We start from the raw sequence: 19,195 nt of genomic DNA, 5'->3' as shown, positions 1-19,195 counted from the left end.
AATGGCAGCATCTTATTTCAGATCATTGAGGTTGCTTAAATCAATAGAGATCAACTAGATTGCATAATGCTCCATTTTAATGTATAATAATAATAATAATAATAATAATAATAATAATAATATCATCCATCTGTACAGAATCATGATGGCACATCATGGAAGGAAAAGCTAAAAGCACTCACTGTGAAACAGTGAAACATGTTGGGCTCTTGACCCAGTTGCTCCCAAGCGCCCTCTCTGGCATGTGGTGCCCATTCTGCACTTTGGTATACCAGAGGGCAATGAAACAGGCCAGACAACAGCTAGAGAGCAAGTGGCACATTGCAAAGCTGACCAAGCCTGCTGAAGCAACATTATCCTGCTTACTGCACAGGAGTATGGATGTCAAAGAAGGACCACTTCTCTGCCTCCATTGCATCCCAAAGCAGATGTCCAGTGGAGCTTTCTTTATTATTATTATTATTATTCTCCAGGGCTTGTTTATGCTCCGGCCCCCCTCAGTGTAGAGTGACCAGGGGGGCTTGTTTATATTGACTCTATGGAATCAAGTTTTAGATGCTTTGAAAGCCCATTGTGGCCTTGAGCCAGTCGCTGCCTCTTGTCTACCTCACAGAGATGTTGCGGGATAAAATGAGGAGGAGAACAAGCTCTTCAGCTGCTTGCAGAAAAAAAGATATAAATGCAGTAAATAAATAAACATTGCATTTCTCCCTAGGAGAGTTAGGTTGGTTTTCCACCCACATGATGGCAAATGCAACTTTTCTCCCCCAAACAAACAAACCTGGGGACGAGAGGGGGTTTCAGATTTCGACACTGGGCAACAACAACAAACATTTGCAATAAATAATCATGGGAAATGATTTGACTCATAGCAGAGAGAGAGAAAAACTCAACAAAGCAAAAGACTGGTGGTCTGGTCATGTAATTCACAAAAAGCAGCAAGAGCTTTATCAGAAGTAAGCAGTGAATATAATATGAGAAGAGCTGTCCCATCTAGTCCAGCATCATGTTCTCACAGTGGCCAACCAGATGCCTGTGGAAAACCTGCAAACAGGAGCTAAGCATAAGAGCTCTCCCTCCCCTCCTGCAGTTTCCAGCAGCTGGTATTCAGAAACATAGTCGTTGTGGCTAGAATTCATCGATAGCCTTCTCCATGAATTTCTCTAATCCTCTTTTAAAATCATCCAAGTTAGTTGTCATCACTGCGTCCTGTGGGAGCTAGTGAAAGAATGTCTGCCCAGCTTCTGAACAAGGACCACACACCTGTGCAAAATCTCACTTGACATCCCAAGCAGGAGAATTTATTCTAGGGGTGGGATGGCACTTCATTTGCAACACAGCGAACCATGACAAACTGGACAAATTCATATATGGAATCATATGGTGATGAATTCTGGTAATGCCACCCCTTAGGTCAAGACTAGATAGCAGAGAGGCAAAAATCCAATGGAGAATACAGTGGTACCTCGGGTTACAGACGCTTCAGGTTACAGACTCCGCTAACCCAGAAATAGTACCTCGGGTTAAGAACTTTGCTTCAGGATGAGAACAGAAATTGTGCGGCGGCAGTGGGAGGCCCCATTAGCTAAAGTGGTACCTCAGGTTAAGAACAGTTTCAGGTTAAGAACGGACCTCCAGAACGAATTAAGTTCTTAACCTGAGGTACCACTGTAATGTGTTGCCCCTTCAGCACAGTACATCAACAGAGGATGGGAAGTATAGTTTTCCATGTGGTAGTCTGTCCTAACTGAAGCATGTCTCAACAACAACAAAAGCCTGGGGTGCATAGAGCAATGTACTCCAATGCCTTATGTAATATCTTGTGCTTTCATAAACAGGCCTGCCTCACTCTCTGGGGGACAAAGGCCCTTCATTAGGCTTACTAAAATTAAGCCATGCAGAATTTCTGGGGCCTGGAACACAGTTCTCCAAAATTTACCAACCACAGCTCATAAAAGTCGCTGAGCTGTACAAAACACTTATGGCAACAGGCCACAGATATAAATCCCAGTGCACAAGCCATCCTATAAACACTGGACATAGGCTTTCTTCCCTCTCATGAATTTAAAGCATTAAAGATTGAAAAGAGGGGGATCAAACATCTAGGGGCAGCCCAAGAGGGGCAGCAAATGGTACCTCTCTTTGCCCCCATCCAAGTCTATGGTCCTAATCAGTTATCCCCATTGAAATTAATGGACCTATATTGGTTGTGTTTGTTAACTTTGATAGATCTACTGCAGCCTTTCTCAATCTTGGGTCCCCAGATGATGTTGGACTACAACTCCCATCATCTATGACCACTGGTCCTGCTCGCTAGGGATGATGGGCGTTGTAGTCCAACAAAACCAGGGGAACCAAGGTTGAGAAAGGCTGATCTACTCTGACTAGGATTAGCATTGATTATCACCCAAAGTACACAGTATAAGAGCCCAGCAAATTTATTCTGATACTTGAGGCAGAAGCACCTTAAATCAGGTGCTCAAGGTGGCTGCCCCTCTCTGCTGAACAGTAGAGCCAGCAGGCAAATAGCTAAGATTCATAGATGGATAGATCCCATCCTGAACCCTTCTCCTCAATTTCTTAATGAGCTTTTATTAACCAGCGGAAGGTCACAAAGCATTGCCTCCTTCATTGGAAGTAAAGATTTGCTCAATTACCTAATACCTTCAGAGGTTTTTTTCCAGAAGAGTTCTGAATGAGAGTAAATGAATGCCCTGCTGCTGACATGCTATGCATTCTGCTGCCCTCCGCCACCCTGTGCCACAACTTGATTTGAGCCAGGGCTGGTGATCATTAGAACCCTGTTTTCAGCACTAGGCTTCTGTCCCATGTTACAAGGCACTACAACATGTCCAGGGATCCTGCAGGCCTTCCATATGCAGCTGGACTACAACTCCCATCATCCCTGACCACTGGCTATGCTGGCGGAGGTTGATGGGGACCAGCGTCCAACAGCAATGGGACTCCCAACAGCTGACGGGAACTAGAGTCTGACATCAATGAGTTACAACCAGGTCCCTGTTTTCGCTTGAGAAGTGTTGAAGGCTATGCCCCAGCAAAGAGTTCTTTATTCGCCCCGGGAGTGGGACCAGGCTCCTGATTTCAGACTGTTTGATGAGGAAGTCCTTTAGAAGCCAGTGGGATTGGTTTAAATATTGCTTTTAGCATGTGAGTCCCTCTTTCTTCTTCTTTTTTCTGGGCACCATTCAGGGGGTTGTTGTTCCTTTTAAGTCACTTTCATCCCTCGCAGCCTCTCTCTCTCTCTCTCTCTTGCTCTGTGTAAGTTAGAAGGGGTTAAGCTGCTGATCCTCTAGCTAACCGCCTCATCCTGTTCTGTCGGCTAAGTGGCGCCGCAGATAGCGAGGGGGCTTCCAAAAACCCCTGAGACTCCACCATGTGAGCCAGCCAGAAAAGCCAGGGCTCCCCTCCCCAAAGGCTTTGTTGTTGTTGTCATCGCTGCTGCTGCAGGAAAACACACTTTGAAATCACAGTGCATATTCATCAAGAGCCCTTTCATCCTAAAACAGGGTTGTGTGTGTGTGTGTGTGTGTGTGTGTGTGTGAAAAGTTGTACTGGAGGGAAGAGAAAGGAGAGGAAGAAAGAGAGGCAGGGAGCATGACATGATGGGCAGAGTCTGGAGAACCCAGGGCCTAGAGTAAGGAGGAAACACAAAGGGAGGGAACAGGGTGCTTTGCAACATGTGGGAAAGTGGCAGGGGTGTGTGCAATAAAAATGGGCAGGGAAGGGGAGGAAATGAAAAATCCAAAAGCGGCAAATGGAGAGCTGGAGGCAGGCAGCAGCTTTTAAGCGAGTTGGAAGTGATATGTTAGAGGTTTTCGTTGCCACTGATCTACACACACACATTTTGCACCAGTGTTGTTTTGTAGGTTTCCCCCACATTGCAAGCCCTTGCAAAGCCTGCCGAAGCAAAGGGTGGTGGTGGAATGAGCCTGCACTCAAGGGGCAGCAGCTGCTGTCTCATAATAACCCACCCTGGTGGGGGGAGGAAACGCTCGTCTGGTTCCAGCTGCAATCTACTCTGGCTAAAACTTACTTGAATACCACCTTCTCTCTGCTCCATCTGTATCCGGAAAGGTCCTCCGCTCATGCGCCAAGGTAGTAATGGACTGGATGAGAGATAATACAGTGAAACCGATTCCAAGGAAGTTGGAGGAGCTGTGGATGAGTGGTTTGGGTGCAGGTTTTGTCAAGGAAGCCTGCTGTGGATGGGGTTGCACTCCCATTTACAGATCAGGTGGGTAGTTTATGGATGTTCCTGCAACAACTGCTATCTCTGGAGAGTCAAGTGATCACAGTGGGTAGAAGGAGTTCCTGTGCCTGACATCAGCTAGGGCACCAACCATGGCTCTTACTTGGATCAGTATAGCTTGCTAATACTGATCCATGCTCTAGTATCCTCCAGGGTCAGGTTGCTGTAATGCATTCTGCATGGAAATGTAGAGTTGGGAAGAGTTGGGAAGAGTCTGGAAGCTTTGATGAGTGCAAAATGCTGCAGCGTTCACATAACACCAATATTAAAATATCTGCATTGGCTGCTGGTTATCTTCCAAACAGGATTTATATAACACAAATTAATCCTTAAGCATCTGTGCTTAGGTGCCTGTTTCTCTGCAGATGCGGCTAGACTACAATTCCTACCATCCCCCAGACCCTGAGTGTTGCCTCTGCTGGATGAGATGATGGGCACAGTAGTCCAACAGTATCTGGTGGGCACCCTGTTGGCTAGTCCTGGGATAAGGAATTTGTGACATTGTGTGTACAGAAGCAAAAGAGCAGGGCCAATTGATTCCCACACTTCTGAGCCACTGAGAAGAGAGTTGTTCTGTTGCTCTTGTGAAGCGGCAAGATTCACACTGCCAAATAAATAAGATTTACGTTGTGGGGGCGGGGGGGGGGCGAGGAGGCAGACTACATTATTTTAAAAAACAGGGAGCAGCATTTTTTGCTCTGTTTTAAACCTTGCAAGAATGCCAAAATGGAAGGGAGTCCATTGATGCATTTCCCCCCCCTCTCAGTTCTCATTGTTGTCCAATCGCAAATTCTGGCTCATATGCACAAGTTTTGAAGCAGTTTCCCCTAATATAATTCATATAATGTTATTTTTTTATTAATAGACACGTTCTTATGTACACTTTCCCTTAAAATACGCATTTTGTACACGCTGCTTGGTTGTGCATCGTGAAATTCAGAAAAGTGTACCTTTAGAAGAATATCTCCGTTTCAGTTCACGTATTAATTCTAGAAGGTTGTTTCTCATTAAAATGCAAACAGAATCAAATTTCTCCCCCATCCCTCTTTCACCAGCCACATTCAGCAATCTGCACCAACAAATTTAAGGAACTCTTTTGTCTAGGATCACCCTAGTTTCTTATGCCTCTCATTCCTGGCCACTGTACCTTTTTTCCTGCCCTCCTCTGGAGGGATGGTTTGGGAGCATAGGGGCAAAGCCACAAAGGACCTAGGAGACTTTTAGACTCTCCTATCCTTCTGGCGATCAGCATGCACCAGGGATGGGTGGGGTGGGAGAGGGGAAAGCCTCCACCATCCCCCACAAATAAATGTAGCCATCAATTCCACCCAAGGTTTATTTCCCAGGTTAGCACAATACAAGGGGTCTCTGGGTGCCCCTGGAACCTAGCAGAACAAAACGCACTAAGACGTTAAGGGGCCATTTGTAACCAAATCCCACCACACCAGATACTGCTGGGATTAGGTCAGAAATATTTTCCCAGAATACCCTCTCCGCCAAAAGAAAAAAGGGGGGAAATCCCTCCTACAGATGTTCAGCGTCCACACCACAGATGTTGTTCCTCTTACAAGACAAGCTTCCCTAGTCGTTTGTGCCCTGCAGTAGAAAAAGTTATATCCCCCCTCTCAAATCTCTCTCTCTCTCTCTCTCTCTCTCTCTCTCTCTCTCTCTCTCTCTCACACACACACACACACACACACACACACCAGTGGGTAAATTCAACCACTTTCTGAAATTAACAGTAAGCAGAGAAGGCAAGGGAGGGTTACAAATTAGGAACTTCGCTGTAAGGTGCATAAGCTGTTCCCCCATCCTTAGCATGTGATTTTCTTTTCCTTCCTCTATCCTCATTCCTGCCTGCAGTTTTCTGCACAGCTCTCTAGCCCCTGCCTCCTCCCACGTCAACATATATCCTACAGAAGCAAGTACAATGTTAAGGGACCATTTGTAACCAAACACCACCACACCATATCAAGTTGAGGATCAACCCACCTAACACCCAAATTGTGCTTTTGTACTGATATAAACCGGATCGGGCCATCTTCAACCATGTCAACAAACGCAAGGCACTTCTAAACTGTCCCTGTCCCATTGGAGGGAGGATACCCAAAATTTAGGTTTGTTCAACCCAAGTGGGTTAAACGATTCTGCTGCTCTGCAACAGATCCACTCAAAAAAGGGAAAAGAACCAGATTCTTTGTGACTTGGAAAGTGAAGGGGAAATGCATTGAAAAGTGTGGGATGAATGAATGAATGAATGAATGAATGAATGAATGAATAGGAAGATGTATATACCCACAGGCAAATCAAGACAACTACAGGGCACATGCTCATTGTTGTCTAACTGCCCCACAAACAAATTAGAAGAAATGCTCAATAAAAGCTGGATACAATGTACCCTCCACGTAAGCTTTGTGCAAGCAGGTTAGGAGAAATGCTCAATAAATAGGGTGTCTGGAGGAACCCCACACAGGCAAATTCAGGTTGCACAGCTGAAGTTGTTTTGATGCTCTTGCTCAGCCCACCCACTTCCACTCAAAAATTGAATTGTTGCCATAAGGAAAGCACATCCAATACCCTTTTAAAATGTGGCTCTTCTTTTGGCGGGGTTATTGCTTTTATTCTTATTTTATATACTGTGATATTTTTATGTCAGCCACCCTGAGTCCTCCGGGTACATGGCGGTACATAAACTCAATCAAACAATCAATCAATGGGAAAGTGCACTGGGAAGTGTGGGATAACATTTGCTTGATACAACATAGGTCTCATCAGCACTAAACATTTAAAGCAGTATCATGCCACCTTAAACAGTCAGGGCTTTCCCTAGAGAATAGTGGACGTTGTAGTTTGCTAAAGGTGCTGAGAGTTGTTAGGAGAGCTACAAATCCGAGAGTTCCCTGTGAAGAGGGATTGATTGTTAAACCACTGGGAACTGCACTGGAGGCTGGTCCATTGGGCAAATGGGGCCCCACCCCACCAACCCCTCTGCTCTCAGTTTGCCCCTGCCTGCCTGCCTGCCTTACAATTCATCCGAGGGTTGACACCACCTGTCAGTTTCCTCCTCCTCAATCTCAGGCTGCATTCACACAGCAGTTTATTCCATTCCCCCGACATTTCCTTAACTGTTAATTTCAGCGTTATATGTGAGCTTCCACACAATGTAAAAGCCACTTCTAGAAAACTACCGAAATACATTTGGCACTCATTTCTGTGTTATTTGATTCCATTAAAAATCTGTTTGCAGTCCCCCTAAGCTGGAAAATCGAGCATGTAAAATGGTTGTAAATCAAAGATTATCGTGACAGTCCATGAAGTTGTTTGAAAAATTGGGTAAGAATTGCGTAGTGCCAACCCGGGAGGAGTAGGTCTGAGATGGATGCACTGATGTGTCGTGGAAAAGGAGTGGTACTCTGTTGAACTCTTCTGCTTTCACATTGCATCTTCCATTAGTCAATTTGTGTGAAACGTCTGGCACACAACATACTATATGCCCATTCTTTCACACAACTCCATGGATTGTCACTGTAATCTTCCATTTACAGCACTGTTAACCCAGCAGTGACTGGCGCCCATTGGAACCAGTAAGGTGGAATGCAGGGAGCTCAACAGCCCCATGTTGTTCGTTCGAGTCTCACGTTGGGCAAAAGATTCCTGCATTGCAGGCGGTTGGACTAGATGACTCTCGTGGTCCCTTCAAACCCTATGATTTTACAAATATAATTCCGCCACCCCCACCCCCCATTAACAAATAGAGCCAGAAGCAGTAACAGGCAGATTCAGCTAATTCTAGCCTCATTCCCATCCTCTGCTGAGAAGCAACACTGAGACTGGGGGCGAGAAAGCTGACAGGCAGTGACACCCCTTGGATGGATTGTAAGTAAGGCAGGGGAAGTGGGGGTCAGCTGAAAGCAGGTTGGGGTTGGCAGGGCAGCGCCCCCATTTGCTGAAATGGCCCAACCTCCACCGGCAGGAGATTCAGGGTCCTGTGCAAGAGGACTGAGGCTCATGATAGTTCACAAAATTATGTATAGAGAAAGCAGATAGGAAAGCATTTTTCTCCCTCTCTCATAAAACCACAGACGTCCAATGAAGCTGAATGTTGGGGGATTCAGCACAGATAAAAGAAAGTACCGTATTTTTCCGTGTATAAGATGCCCCCATGTATAAGATGCCCTCTACTTTTGAGGACCCCGCATTTAGAAAATGGGCATACGCACTATCCATGTATAAGACACCCCCATATTTTAAACCTTATTTTAAAGTAAAAAAATCCCTAGTCTTATACATAGAAAAGTACGGTACTTCTTTACATTGTGAAACTTGTTCCCAGAGGAGGTAGTGATGGCCACCAGCTTGGATGGCTTTGAAAGAGGATTGAACAAATTCACGGAGAAGAAGGTGCTCAAGGACTACTAGCCATCATGGCTGTGCTCTGTGTCTGCATTCAGAGGCTGCAATGCTTGTGATTGCCAGTTGCTGGAAACTCCCCCAAGAGGAGAGTACACTTGGGTTCATGTCCTGCTTGCGGGTTTCTCACAGGCATCTGGTAGGCCACTGTGAGAACAGGATGCTGGACGAGATGGGCCATTCGGAGATACAGCAGGCTCTTCTTCTGTTCTTAACCATCACATCATCATCATTTATTATTTATACCCCGCCCATCTGGCTGGGTTTCCCCAGCCACTCTGGGCGGCTTCCAACAAAGTATCAAAATACAATAATCTATTAAACATTAAAAGCTTCCCTAAACAGGGCTGCCTTCAGATGCCTTCTAAAAGTCTGGTAGTTGTTTTCCTCTTTGACATCTGGTGGGAGGGCGTTCCACAGGGCGGGTGCCACTACCGAGAAGGCCCTCTGCCTGGTTCCCTGTAACTTGGCTTCTCACAGTGAGGGAACCGCCAGAAGGCCCTCGGAGCTGGACCTCAGTGTCCAGGCAGAATGATGGGGGTGGAGACGCTTCTTCAGGTATACAGGACTGAGAACATGGGGAAAGCCCGGGTGTGTGTGTGTCCCAGAGCACAGGTCCTTGTATCCGGCAGCTTGCTTCCTACAGTAGCCTAAGCTCACAAGCAGGGCAAAAAAACAACCCCATCCCTCTCGCAAAGTTTCTCCCCAGCAGCTGGTATTCACTGGCATAATGCCTCTGAAACTGGAGGGTGGCTATTAGGATGTGCACATTTCCGCCCCCTCCCCCACCGCTCTATTTTTGCTCTGAGAGTTGGCTCTGCCCCTGTGCTCCATGCTTATGATTTCTAATTTAACCAGGAGCATTTCTAAAATTAATTCTGGGGTTGGAGAATGTAGGGTGTGCTGTACACTTGTATCTGGATTCCTGCAATGCACCCAGCGCTTTCCTTGCACTTGATGCAAGAAACAGCAATTAGTGCAGAATGCTGCAGCACGATTGCTGACAGGAGCAAGACCCCGTTAGCATATAGCACCTCTGCTCAGAGATCTGCCCTGGCTGCCAATTTGTTCCTGGGCCAAATTCAAGGTGTTGCTATTAGTATATGAAGCCCTCAACAGTTTGGGACCAGTAGTGCCTTACCCCATATTGACCTACTCAAGCACTTTGATCTGCAGAATTGGCACTTTTACAAGTGCCACATAATGTCTGTACCACACTTGCTAGGAATCAGTCCTTTAGTGGGGAGCACCTACTCTCCAGAAACTCTTTGCCTATTGATATTATGCAGGCCCCTTCATTGTACTTCTTTCAACGCCTGCTGAAAACACTTTTTTTGTTTAAGCAAGCCTGTGAAGATATGTGGCTTTCTTATGCATGTTCATTTTTAAATTGCTGATTTAATCTTGATACCTTGTATGTCTATTCGTTTTTAATGTTTGATTTTATCAGTGGAGGTTTCTGCTGATTAAGCGGTACATACCTTGTGTTAAGTGAGTCAATAAGTCTCACCTACCCCATTGCTCTCCGTGTTACTGTGATGGCCACCAAACTGGATGGCTTTGAAAGAGGATAAGGCAAATTCATGGAGCACAAGACTATCAACAGCTACTAGTCATGATGGTTATGCTCTACGTCCATTGACAGAAGCAGCAATGCCTCTGAATACCAGTTGCTGGAATTATCACAATTGGGCAGAATGCTCTTGTGCACATGCCCAGCTTCCTGGCTTCCCATAATGCACCTGGTCGGCCACTGTGAGAACAGCATATTGGGCTAGAGGAGCCATAGCGTAATATGGTAGGGCTCTTCTTATGTATGTGCACATTGGGCATGTCCCTGAAACCATACAAATAAATAAATATTTTTTGATACGGTTGTATATTTAATTGCACCAAGATTCTTGTTGTACAATGTTTGAACGATATGTGCATGCGCTCCTGCCCATGAATAAAATACCACATGAGAAAGAATCTTGATACAACCAGTCATACAATCACATCAGGGTGGTTCTTGAGTTGTATGTTCTTCAGCAGGGCCGGACCAAGACATTTAGGCACCTGAGGTGAACCACGAAACTGAACTCCCACCTCTGCACCAGAGAAGAAGGGGTGAGTGGAGCTCCAAAGCAGTAACAAAGGGGCAATAATGATCTACATCTGAATCTGTTGCCCAAGTGGTTCCTGCCGCCTGAGGTGGCTGCCTTGCCTCATGGGTGGCCCGGCCCTGTTTTTCGGTACATGCAGACTATGTATGCAAGCCTACTTAGAAGCCCGTTTTGCAATTAAGTGGCATATAGGCCAATCAACAATGTGCATTAGTAAAACATGTACAATGGCATCAAGGGCCAGTTTCTTCCCCCTTTAGTGGTTTATCAGTGCATGCACACACATTATTAATGGGGAACTGGGGGGGGGGAGAGAAGCAGATGAATGGAAGGAATTGAAAGCCACACCAAAATGTTCACACATTGCAAATGAATGCACTGCAAAATTTGAAAATAAAACATGGAATTATGGTGAATTCCTAATGTGGTTGGTTTCCACTTCGGAAACAAGAAAGGCTTATTAGGCCACAGGGAAACTCAGATGGGAAGCATTTTAGGAACACCCATGGTCTGTAGAGCCATCATGGCTAATATCTATTGGATTTCTTCTGTGTGCACTTCCTGGGAAGTAAGTCCTATTGAGCAATGGGGCCTGTGTCTGCGTAGCTTGCACTGCACAAGAGCTGCATACAAGGCTGGTAATAGTCATATGCTGGGAGATGCATGAGGTTACTCAATGTACAGTAGAACTTTCCCCCAGGCTAACAAATTCCTTCCAAGGATGCAAGTCATCATTCCAACACATGGGCTCTTCTGTTTAGTTTAGGCACTTTAACAGTTCATCAGTGAAGACTGGTCTATTAGGACCCTGTGGAGCACTGCCCTACCGCCCCCCCCCCCCGGTCTACCCCCAGCCCCCTCCTGCCTGCCTTCCTGTTTGCAACCAGTCCAGGGTGTGGCACTGGCTGTCAGCTTCCTCCTGCTGCTTAGCCTCAGTGTTGCCATTATAGAACTCAGTAAGGGCACGGGTGGCGCTGTGGATTAAACCACAGAGCCTAGGACTTGCCGATCAGAAGGTTGGCAGTTCAAATCCCCGCGACGGGGTGAGCTCCCATTGCTCGGTCGTAGCTCCTGCCCACCTAGCAGGTCAAAAGCACATCAAAGTGTAAGTAGATAAATAGGTAGCGCTCCAGCAGGAAGGTAAATGGCGTTGCCATGCGCTGCTCTGGTTCGCCAGAAGTGGCTCAGTCATGCTGGCCACATGACCCGGAAGCTGTATGCCATGCCAATAAAGCGAGATGAGCGCCGCAACCCCAGAGTCAGCCACGACTGGTCCTAATGGTCAGGGGTCCCTTTACCTTTACCTTTAAGGAGAAGAACTGGGGCAATACTAGCATTAGTTGGCTCTGCCTGTCATTGGCTCTGGCACTATATACTGTTGGCCTCCTGGCCTCCTGGCACAAGTGATAACCCTGTAGCCCAACAGGTGGTCAGCTCCCATCTGCCCCAGCTAGCATGGGCAATGGTTAGGGATGATGGGATCTGCAGATCAGCAACATCGGGATAGCCATTGCTTCTCCTTCCACTGTTCTGCTGCAAGAGGGAAAATGCAAACTGAAGAATCCATTTGCCAAATGAGATGGACATGAAGCACATGCTTCCTCAGAAGTCAGTCTCCCTGTGGAGCTTACTCTCAGTGTTTACAGGGTTGCAGCCCAACTGACTCCAATGGAAAGCACAACAGGGAGGGGGAAAGAGTGCCAGAGATCTAACAGAACATCACCCTTGTTTTTCCAAAGTGGTGGGACAATGATAACCCTTGGCTCCTCAAGTCCCATCAGGTGGAGCCAGCATGGCCGGTGGTCAGGGATGATGGAAGTTGTGGTCTGACAACATCTGCAGGGCTCCGTGTTGACTAACTCTATTCTAAATCATGTCTCATCATTTTCTATCAACTTTTCACAGATACTATGACATTTAAATGATGATAAATTGAGGGTCTGGGACGCGGGTGGTGCTGTGGTCTAAACCACTGAGCCTCTTGGGCTTGCAGATCAGAAGGTTGGCAGTTTGAATTCCTGTGACGGGGTGAGCTCCTGTTACTCAGTCCCGGCTCCTGCCAACCTAGCAGTTTGAAAGCATGCCCCCCCAAAAAAGTGCAAGTAGATAAATAGGTACCACTCCGGCGGGAAGGTAAATTGCATTTCCATGCAGTGCTCTCGTTCCAGTGTTCCATTGCACCAAAAGCAGCTTAGTCATGCTGGCCACATGACCCAGAAAAACTGTCTGTGGACAAACGCCAGCTCCCTCAGTCTGTAAAGCGAGATGAGCACCGCAACCCCAGAGTCGTCTGCGACTGGACTTAACTGTCATGGGTCCTTTACCTTTTTTTAAAAATTGAGGGTCTAACACTTATCTGAGGCCTAAATATACCACACAGCTTGTTTAGCATTAGTAGATTTCTTTGGATTTCATACCAGCTGGGATCTCTGTCTGATACACAGGGTTTATATAAGACACAACCCGCTGGGACATTTTCTCAGAGATCTGTAGAACATAGTGGAAGTGTTTTTTCAAAGACAGAGTTTATTGCTAAAAATGTTTTGATCAGTCATGGTTGATATGTACACTGATATGTTGCAAAAGGAATATTCAAGTAAACATTTTCAATATTTTCTGGCATAATCTCCAGCTCCCCCCCCCCAACACCTCCTATACACAAACATTAAAAAATAAATAAACTGTACACAAGAAAATTCTTTTTAACGTCTCTACATTACTATATGTATTCCAAAACAAAACAATCCATCACTCTTTCATAATTTCATACATTTTTTTAAAAAAAAATCTCCTTAATCAATATACATATTTTTTTAAAAACCTAGACAACTTTGAATATTAGTCTGAAGATCAGTGACAAGTTCAGAAGATAACAAACAAACAAAAATATACAGGAAACGGAAATTAAACACCTTCCCAAGGGGTTTGTGGGGGAAAGACGGGTATCATAAACCATCTTTCTGGGGAAAATATCTCCCTTCCCTTATGCTGAAGGAAAGTGTTCCATTTTGAAAGGGTTGGGCTCAACATGTGGTCCTGCATCATCACCATTTTATTATTAATAATAATAATTATAATAATAATAACAATAACAATAATTATAATTATAATAAAAATAACCAGAAAAACACAGCGGATCTTTTCCCCCCTTTTAAATTCTCTATATTTACAAAGGATGGTAATTTTCCTCTTGTTAGAATGCTATATATATATATGTATAAAAATAAACATCTTATTGTAGTGCTTAGCTTTTCTTGGGCCTGCACTGCAGTTCCTTTCAGGTTTTGCTTTCCCCATTTCAAATAAAATAAAATAATTAAAAAAAGAAATACAGTGCAAGGGGTTGCTGGGACAGGGTGGGGCAGGACTGAGAAATGAATAAGCAAGGTCTCGTGTGTCAAAAGTTTCTATGTCCCCTTATCTTGGGAGCACAAGGTCTACCAGGAGACAAGCGAGTTCTTCATTCAATCGTTAAAAAAAACAAAACAAAAAAACCCTAATCAAAGTTGCAAGATTACTGACACCTGTCATATCCATCAGCAATCTGATTGGAGGTTCTCAGGATGCCAAGGCCTCTTGGACAAGTCCCCCGTGTGAGATTTCCAGAACAGTGTCTACTCCACCCCATCTCAAGGGACTGGGGTTGTTCTGAAAGGCAGTTCTCCTAGAGCTGATCCACATATCCACATGCAACACGCATATATATATATATATATATATATATACACACACAGGAGCAATGAGGTCTCTTAGATCCAGCAGGACACCCCAAAGCTGAGGCTAGCAGGAGCATTTGCATTCTGAAATCACAGGGTACTGGACAGGGATCCAGGTGCAATATTTCTGCCTCGACCACCCTTGGCAGTACCATCTCAGGAAGGTCTTGGTGACTGACTTGACCGGCTTACAGGACATGCCCTCAGGGAAGGAGCAGGACTTCTCCGCAAAGCAGTTCCCTTCCTTGATGTAGCGAGGCCAGAACCTCAGTCCCAGATCCTTCCAGGTGTACAGCACCGGGCAATAGGTGTACGCCCAAAGCCACTGCAGGAACTTCCGGCGGGCTTTCTTGCCCATCTTGAGCCTGGTCCCATAGGGAGTCTCGCCCAGGTCCAGCTTCTTCAGCTCGTTGGGCAGCGGGCCAAGGCCTTTGAACCGGTGCAGGGCATCCGAAGCAGACAGGTTGTTGGCCTGGGCTGGGGCCGCCACGGACATGAAACTGGGGTCAAAGTTGCTGCCCAGCTTCTTCCTCAAAGTCCGCTCGTCCAGGTCTTGCTCCTTGGGGTCGTACTCCGGGTCGGGATGCTCGATGATGTCCTTGACGGGCAGGCTGTCGCTGGGGGAGGGCCGGAGCCGCAGGTAGGGCTGGCAGGAGCCCGGCTGGAGCAGCAGCGCTAAGCAAGAGCAGAGCAAGAGAGCTTGGGGGGGCGTCATGCTCTCCTCAGCCCGGCCCCAGGGCGCAATGTAAGACAGGGGGTCCCCACCAGCAGCCCCAGGCACTACCACGGACTTGCTTCTTCCTTGCCTGCCGATTGTTAATACTCCACGGCCCCACTTGCCAAGTCCAGGGGGTTCATAAATAGGCTGAGACAAAGTCCAGCAAGGCCTCTGGCTTTAAATAGATCGCCAAGGGGTTAGATGACAGACGCATGTAAGGTCCCCCTTGGCACTCCCTCCCTGCTACTAATCAAGCATGGTGAGCGGGGCGAGGTGGGGGGGGGGAGAGAGAAAATGGGGTGGCAGGGAAAGGAGAATCGGGGTGGGCGGGAAGCGGCCGCCCCCTCCTTGCCAAGCAGCCTCCCCAAAGGGCAACCCAATTCTTTCTGGCTCTTGGCCGTTCCAACCCCCCTGCTTCTCCTTCTCCTTCTCTCCTCTCTCTCTCTCTCTCCAAAAAATTCACAGCGGACCGACCTCCATCCCCATGGTGACAGCTGGACTTAGACCCACGACAACATGTCTAGACGGTATGACAGGGTTTGGCGTGAGACTGGAGCCCAGGAATAAAACCCTCTTTTATAGATGGGGAACTGTGGAAAAGGGGTGGGGGGAGAGCGGGCGTAGCAAAGGGGTGGGAGGTGGAGGTGGGGGCTGGAGGAGAGGGTTTTTACAAAAAGAGGGAGAGTCACAAGAAAACGGGGCCAATTTTTTGGCGGGGTGGGGGGCTCCCCACTTTTCTCTGTTCTCCCCCGCCCCTTCGAAGTGCAGTCAATTTCTTCTTGTTGCGGGTTATTGTTATTATTATCTCCTCAAACAGCCGCAGATCCCCAAGGAAACTGCCAAACGGCCCCAGGAGAACTTTTCTTCATTTTCGACGTCTTTTCTTCGAGAAGGTGCAGCGTGTCCGAGCGCAGTGGGGGGAGCGGGGATCTTGCTCGACCGCGGAGGACAGACTTTCCGCGCTCCCTTAGCAGGATCCAGCTGCCCCCGAACCTATCTCCGAGGTCATCCTCCGCGCCACTCCAAAGCGCAGGCACCCAATAAAATCCCCAAAGCCGCGGGTGGGGGGCGAAGCACGAGCCACTGCCCCAAAGGACGAAACTCAAAAAGCCTCCGAGGAGATCGCCCCCCGATGCAACTCCGAGGGGCGGCGAGTCCGGGAGCCGAGAGAGCGCGAGGATCGGAAAGAGTTGCCTCGCTCGCCTTGGCGGGGGTTGGGGTTTGTTTTTCAAGCCAGCCAATTGGCAAAAGTCAAACGCGTCGCCCCGCCGTCGCCAGGCTGATCTCTTTCTCCAGGAGCTTCAGGATCCCGGGAGTCGGGGGGGGGGGGAGCTGCGGGGGGCGGAGAAGCCGCCTGGCTGGGAGCGCGCGGGGGGCTCGCCTCCTTCTCGCCGCCGCCTCGCAACGTGCTCTTCTGCGGGAAGAAGGGCGCGAGCGAGCGAGCGAGGTTTCGCTGCAGCAGCCTCGGCTCGCCCCGTCTCCAAGGCTCGGCTCGGGAGGAATGCCTCGATCCTCTTGCTGCTGCTGCTGCTGTTGAATCTGGTGCGGCGGCGGCGGCGGCGGCGGCGCCTGGCTGCCTCCTCGTGGGGCGCCGGAAAGGCGGCGAGGTCCTTCCTTCGCTCCCTGCCCTGCCGGGGTGGCTGGCTCGCTTCTCCGGCGGAGCGCCTGGTCGCCGTGCGCCTCTCGTGCGCTCCTGCCCGCGCTCTTCCTCGCCCAAGCGCCTCGCTCGCTCGCTCGCTCGCTCCTGCGCCCAATGGCTCCGCTGCCCAGCCAGCGCGCGACTGCTGCGCTCGCCTCGCTCAATCCCAAATTAAATATCCCCCCTCGGATGGAGCCAAGTGTCAACGGGAACGGCCCACCTCTGTCACTTTCACCACGTTGCCTGATTGACAGCTCCCGCTCGCTCCCTCCCCTCCGCTCCGCCGGCCCTAAATTGAAGCGCGCGCGGGACCCGCCGCTGGGTCCTAAAGACGCACCATGTTCACCGGCGTCCTGCACTGGGGGCTCCCTGGCTCCTTCTCTCCTGCAGGCTTGCAAGCGAGCACACAGGGGCAAGGAAGGTTGCGTGTGCGGGGAGAGAGCGGGGGAGATTGGTTTCCATGCGAAAAGTATTACTAATGAAGAAGAAGAAGAAGATGGTGATGATGATGATTAACATAGGAAGCTGAGCTGCCTTATACAGAGACAAATCATTGGCCCATTTGGCTCAGTATTGTCGACACTGGCTGGCAGCGGCTCTCCAGGGTTCCGGGCAGGAGTCTCCCCCAGCCAGACGTGCAGATTCTGGGGATTAAGCTAGGTGCCCTTTCCCTTCTTAGTATTTATATCACTCCAGTGTTGTTGAAGCACCGATTTCGGATTCTATACGCGACTGTAGGGTCGCGTTGTTATTGTGGCTCGAGCGCTGGTGGACAACCCCCGTGGGCAGACCCCAGTGTGTGTACAGACGAAGACAGACACACACACACACACGCACACACACACAAACACACACACGCAGAGGTATGGGGGGGGGCGTGAAATGCAAGATGCACAACCTGTGACACGTCTGCTCTGCGTAAAGTTCAAGCGTTTTATTTTGCTTTAAAGAGACTAAGCCGGCTACCCCCTGGAATTCACAAAAAGCACTTGTCTCGCATTTGATGTCCCAGCCAACCTTTGAGATAATAATGGACCGGATTCCGGTGGAGCACTCCAACTGTCAGGATGCAGGGGCGGCGCGGGCGGGGTAGGGGGAAGAGTGTAGGAGAAGCGAATTTTTGTTCTTTGCACGCGTCTGCCTTGTGTCTTTGCTACAACCCTCTCAATGTATCCTCCTCTGGTTCTTCTCCGCTTCTTCCCAATAGAGAAGGGAGGAGGCTGGGTGTTTTATTTTCTCTCTACTCTCCAATCCTAGACTAGGAAGGAGAGGGTGGAGACTATTTGTGGCAGAATTCAAGGCACTCTGCACATGCCCTGTCTCCATATAACATCACATGCCCCCAAAGCTGAGCCCTGGCACATTTCCTGGCAATAAGAAGCACTGATATTACCATCACAGAGGGAGGAGGGATTTACTTATTTACTTAGAAAGATTGATAAACTGCTTAAGCAGTGTACATAATAACAAATGTAGATAGATAACCCACAGCTAGAATCCACAGAATAATAATTATTAAAACAGATCAGTAAAATAAAAGCTTTAAAAATGAATATGAATGCTGGTAGCTAAAATGACCTTGTATACGTTGTGGCAGATATGACTTCTGGAAGGCATTTGAAGTGGAAAATTTTGCCTCTGTGTGTTGCTCACACCACATACAACAAGCAATTACTTTTGTGGCTTTCTGGTGAGGCAACAGCCTTTAATTTGCAATATTTGATTTCCGTTAAACGTTTAAATTATGCTTTGGATTTCATGTTCACAAGCCTGTGTGTCAGAAGACAGCTTGTACCATTGGTTGCCTCACCTCCATGTCTCATCACTGTCAAGAGCACTGAAGTGTTATTTAATAATGATGATGATGATGATGATGATGATGATGATGATAAGTATTATTCTCCAGTTTATAAGTCACTTGCTACTTAAATAGTCCCATGAGTGACTCACAAAGTTTTAAAAACATACAGCGTAACATGAAAATGAAAAAGAACAATGCATCACAATAAAAAACGCTACAAAAATCCACAGAACAGATTCTGAAACAGCTGCGAAAGAACCTTTGCTAGCAAAATATTTTGCCTTTGCTTTCTAAACAGTGTTATTTTTTTATTTTTGATGGTTGAATCTATGCTTTAAATTGTGTATACTTTATCTTTTAATTCTTGTAAGCAACGCGTGGTGAAAAGCAGGGTATAATAATAATAATAATATCCAGCAGATCAGACTCATTCCTTTTTCAGCCCACCAACACCCACTTCTTTTGCACAAGAGAGGAGCCCCAGCAGGCTACACTACCAGGAGGCCCAGAGTTCGATCTTCGGGGATGCTGGGTCC

The 19,195-nt window shown here is 47.6% G+C and overlaps 1 protein-coding gene across 1 annotated transcript; it reads right to left on the bottom strand.

Moving 5' to 3' along the window:
- Window positions 1-13,291: 13,291 nt before the first annotated feature.
- Window positions 13,292-17,109, bottom strand: LOC114584621 (noggin-2-like). The gene has a single exon (XM_028706628.2). It carries the CDS (start codon window positions 15,214-15,216, stop codon window positions 14,566-14,568), a length of 651 nt encoding a protein of 216 aa, XP_028562461.1. The 5' UTR covers window positions 15,217-17,109; the 3' UTR covers window positions 13,292-14,565.
- Between the last annotated feature and the right edge of the window lie 2,086 nt (window positions 17,110-19,195).

The sequence above is a fragment of the Podarcis muralis genome, chromosome 14 (assembly GCF_964188315.1).
Source record: "Podarcis muralis chromosome 14, rPodMur119.hap1.1, whole genome shotgun sequence".
NCBI classification, from domain to species: Eukaryota; Metazoa; Chordata; class Lepidosauria; order Squamata; family Lacertidae; genus Podarcis; species Podarcis muralis.
The sequence above is the reverse complement of the archived record's forward strand: the minus strand, read 5'-3'. Positions and strand labels throughout refer to the sequence as shown.

Bases quoted from the DNA above. Each gene is read 5' to 3' on its own strand.
- LOC114584621 (XM_028706628.2), bottom strand. From the start codon at position 15,216: ATGACGCCCCCCCAAGCTCTCTTGCTCTGCTCTTGCTTAGCGCTGCTG.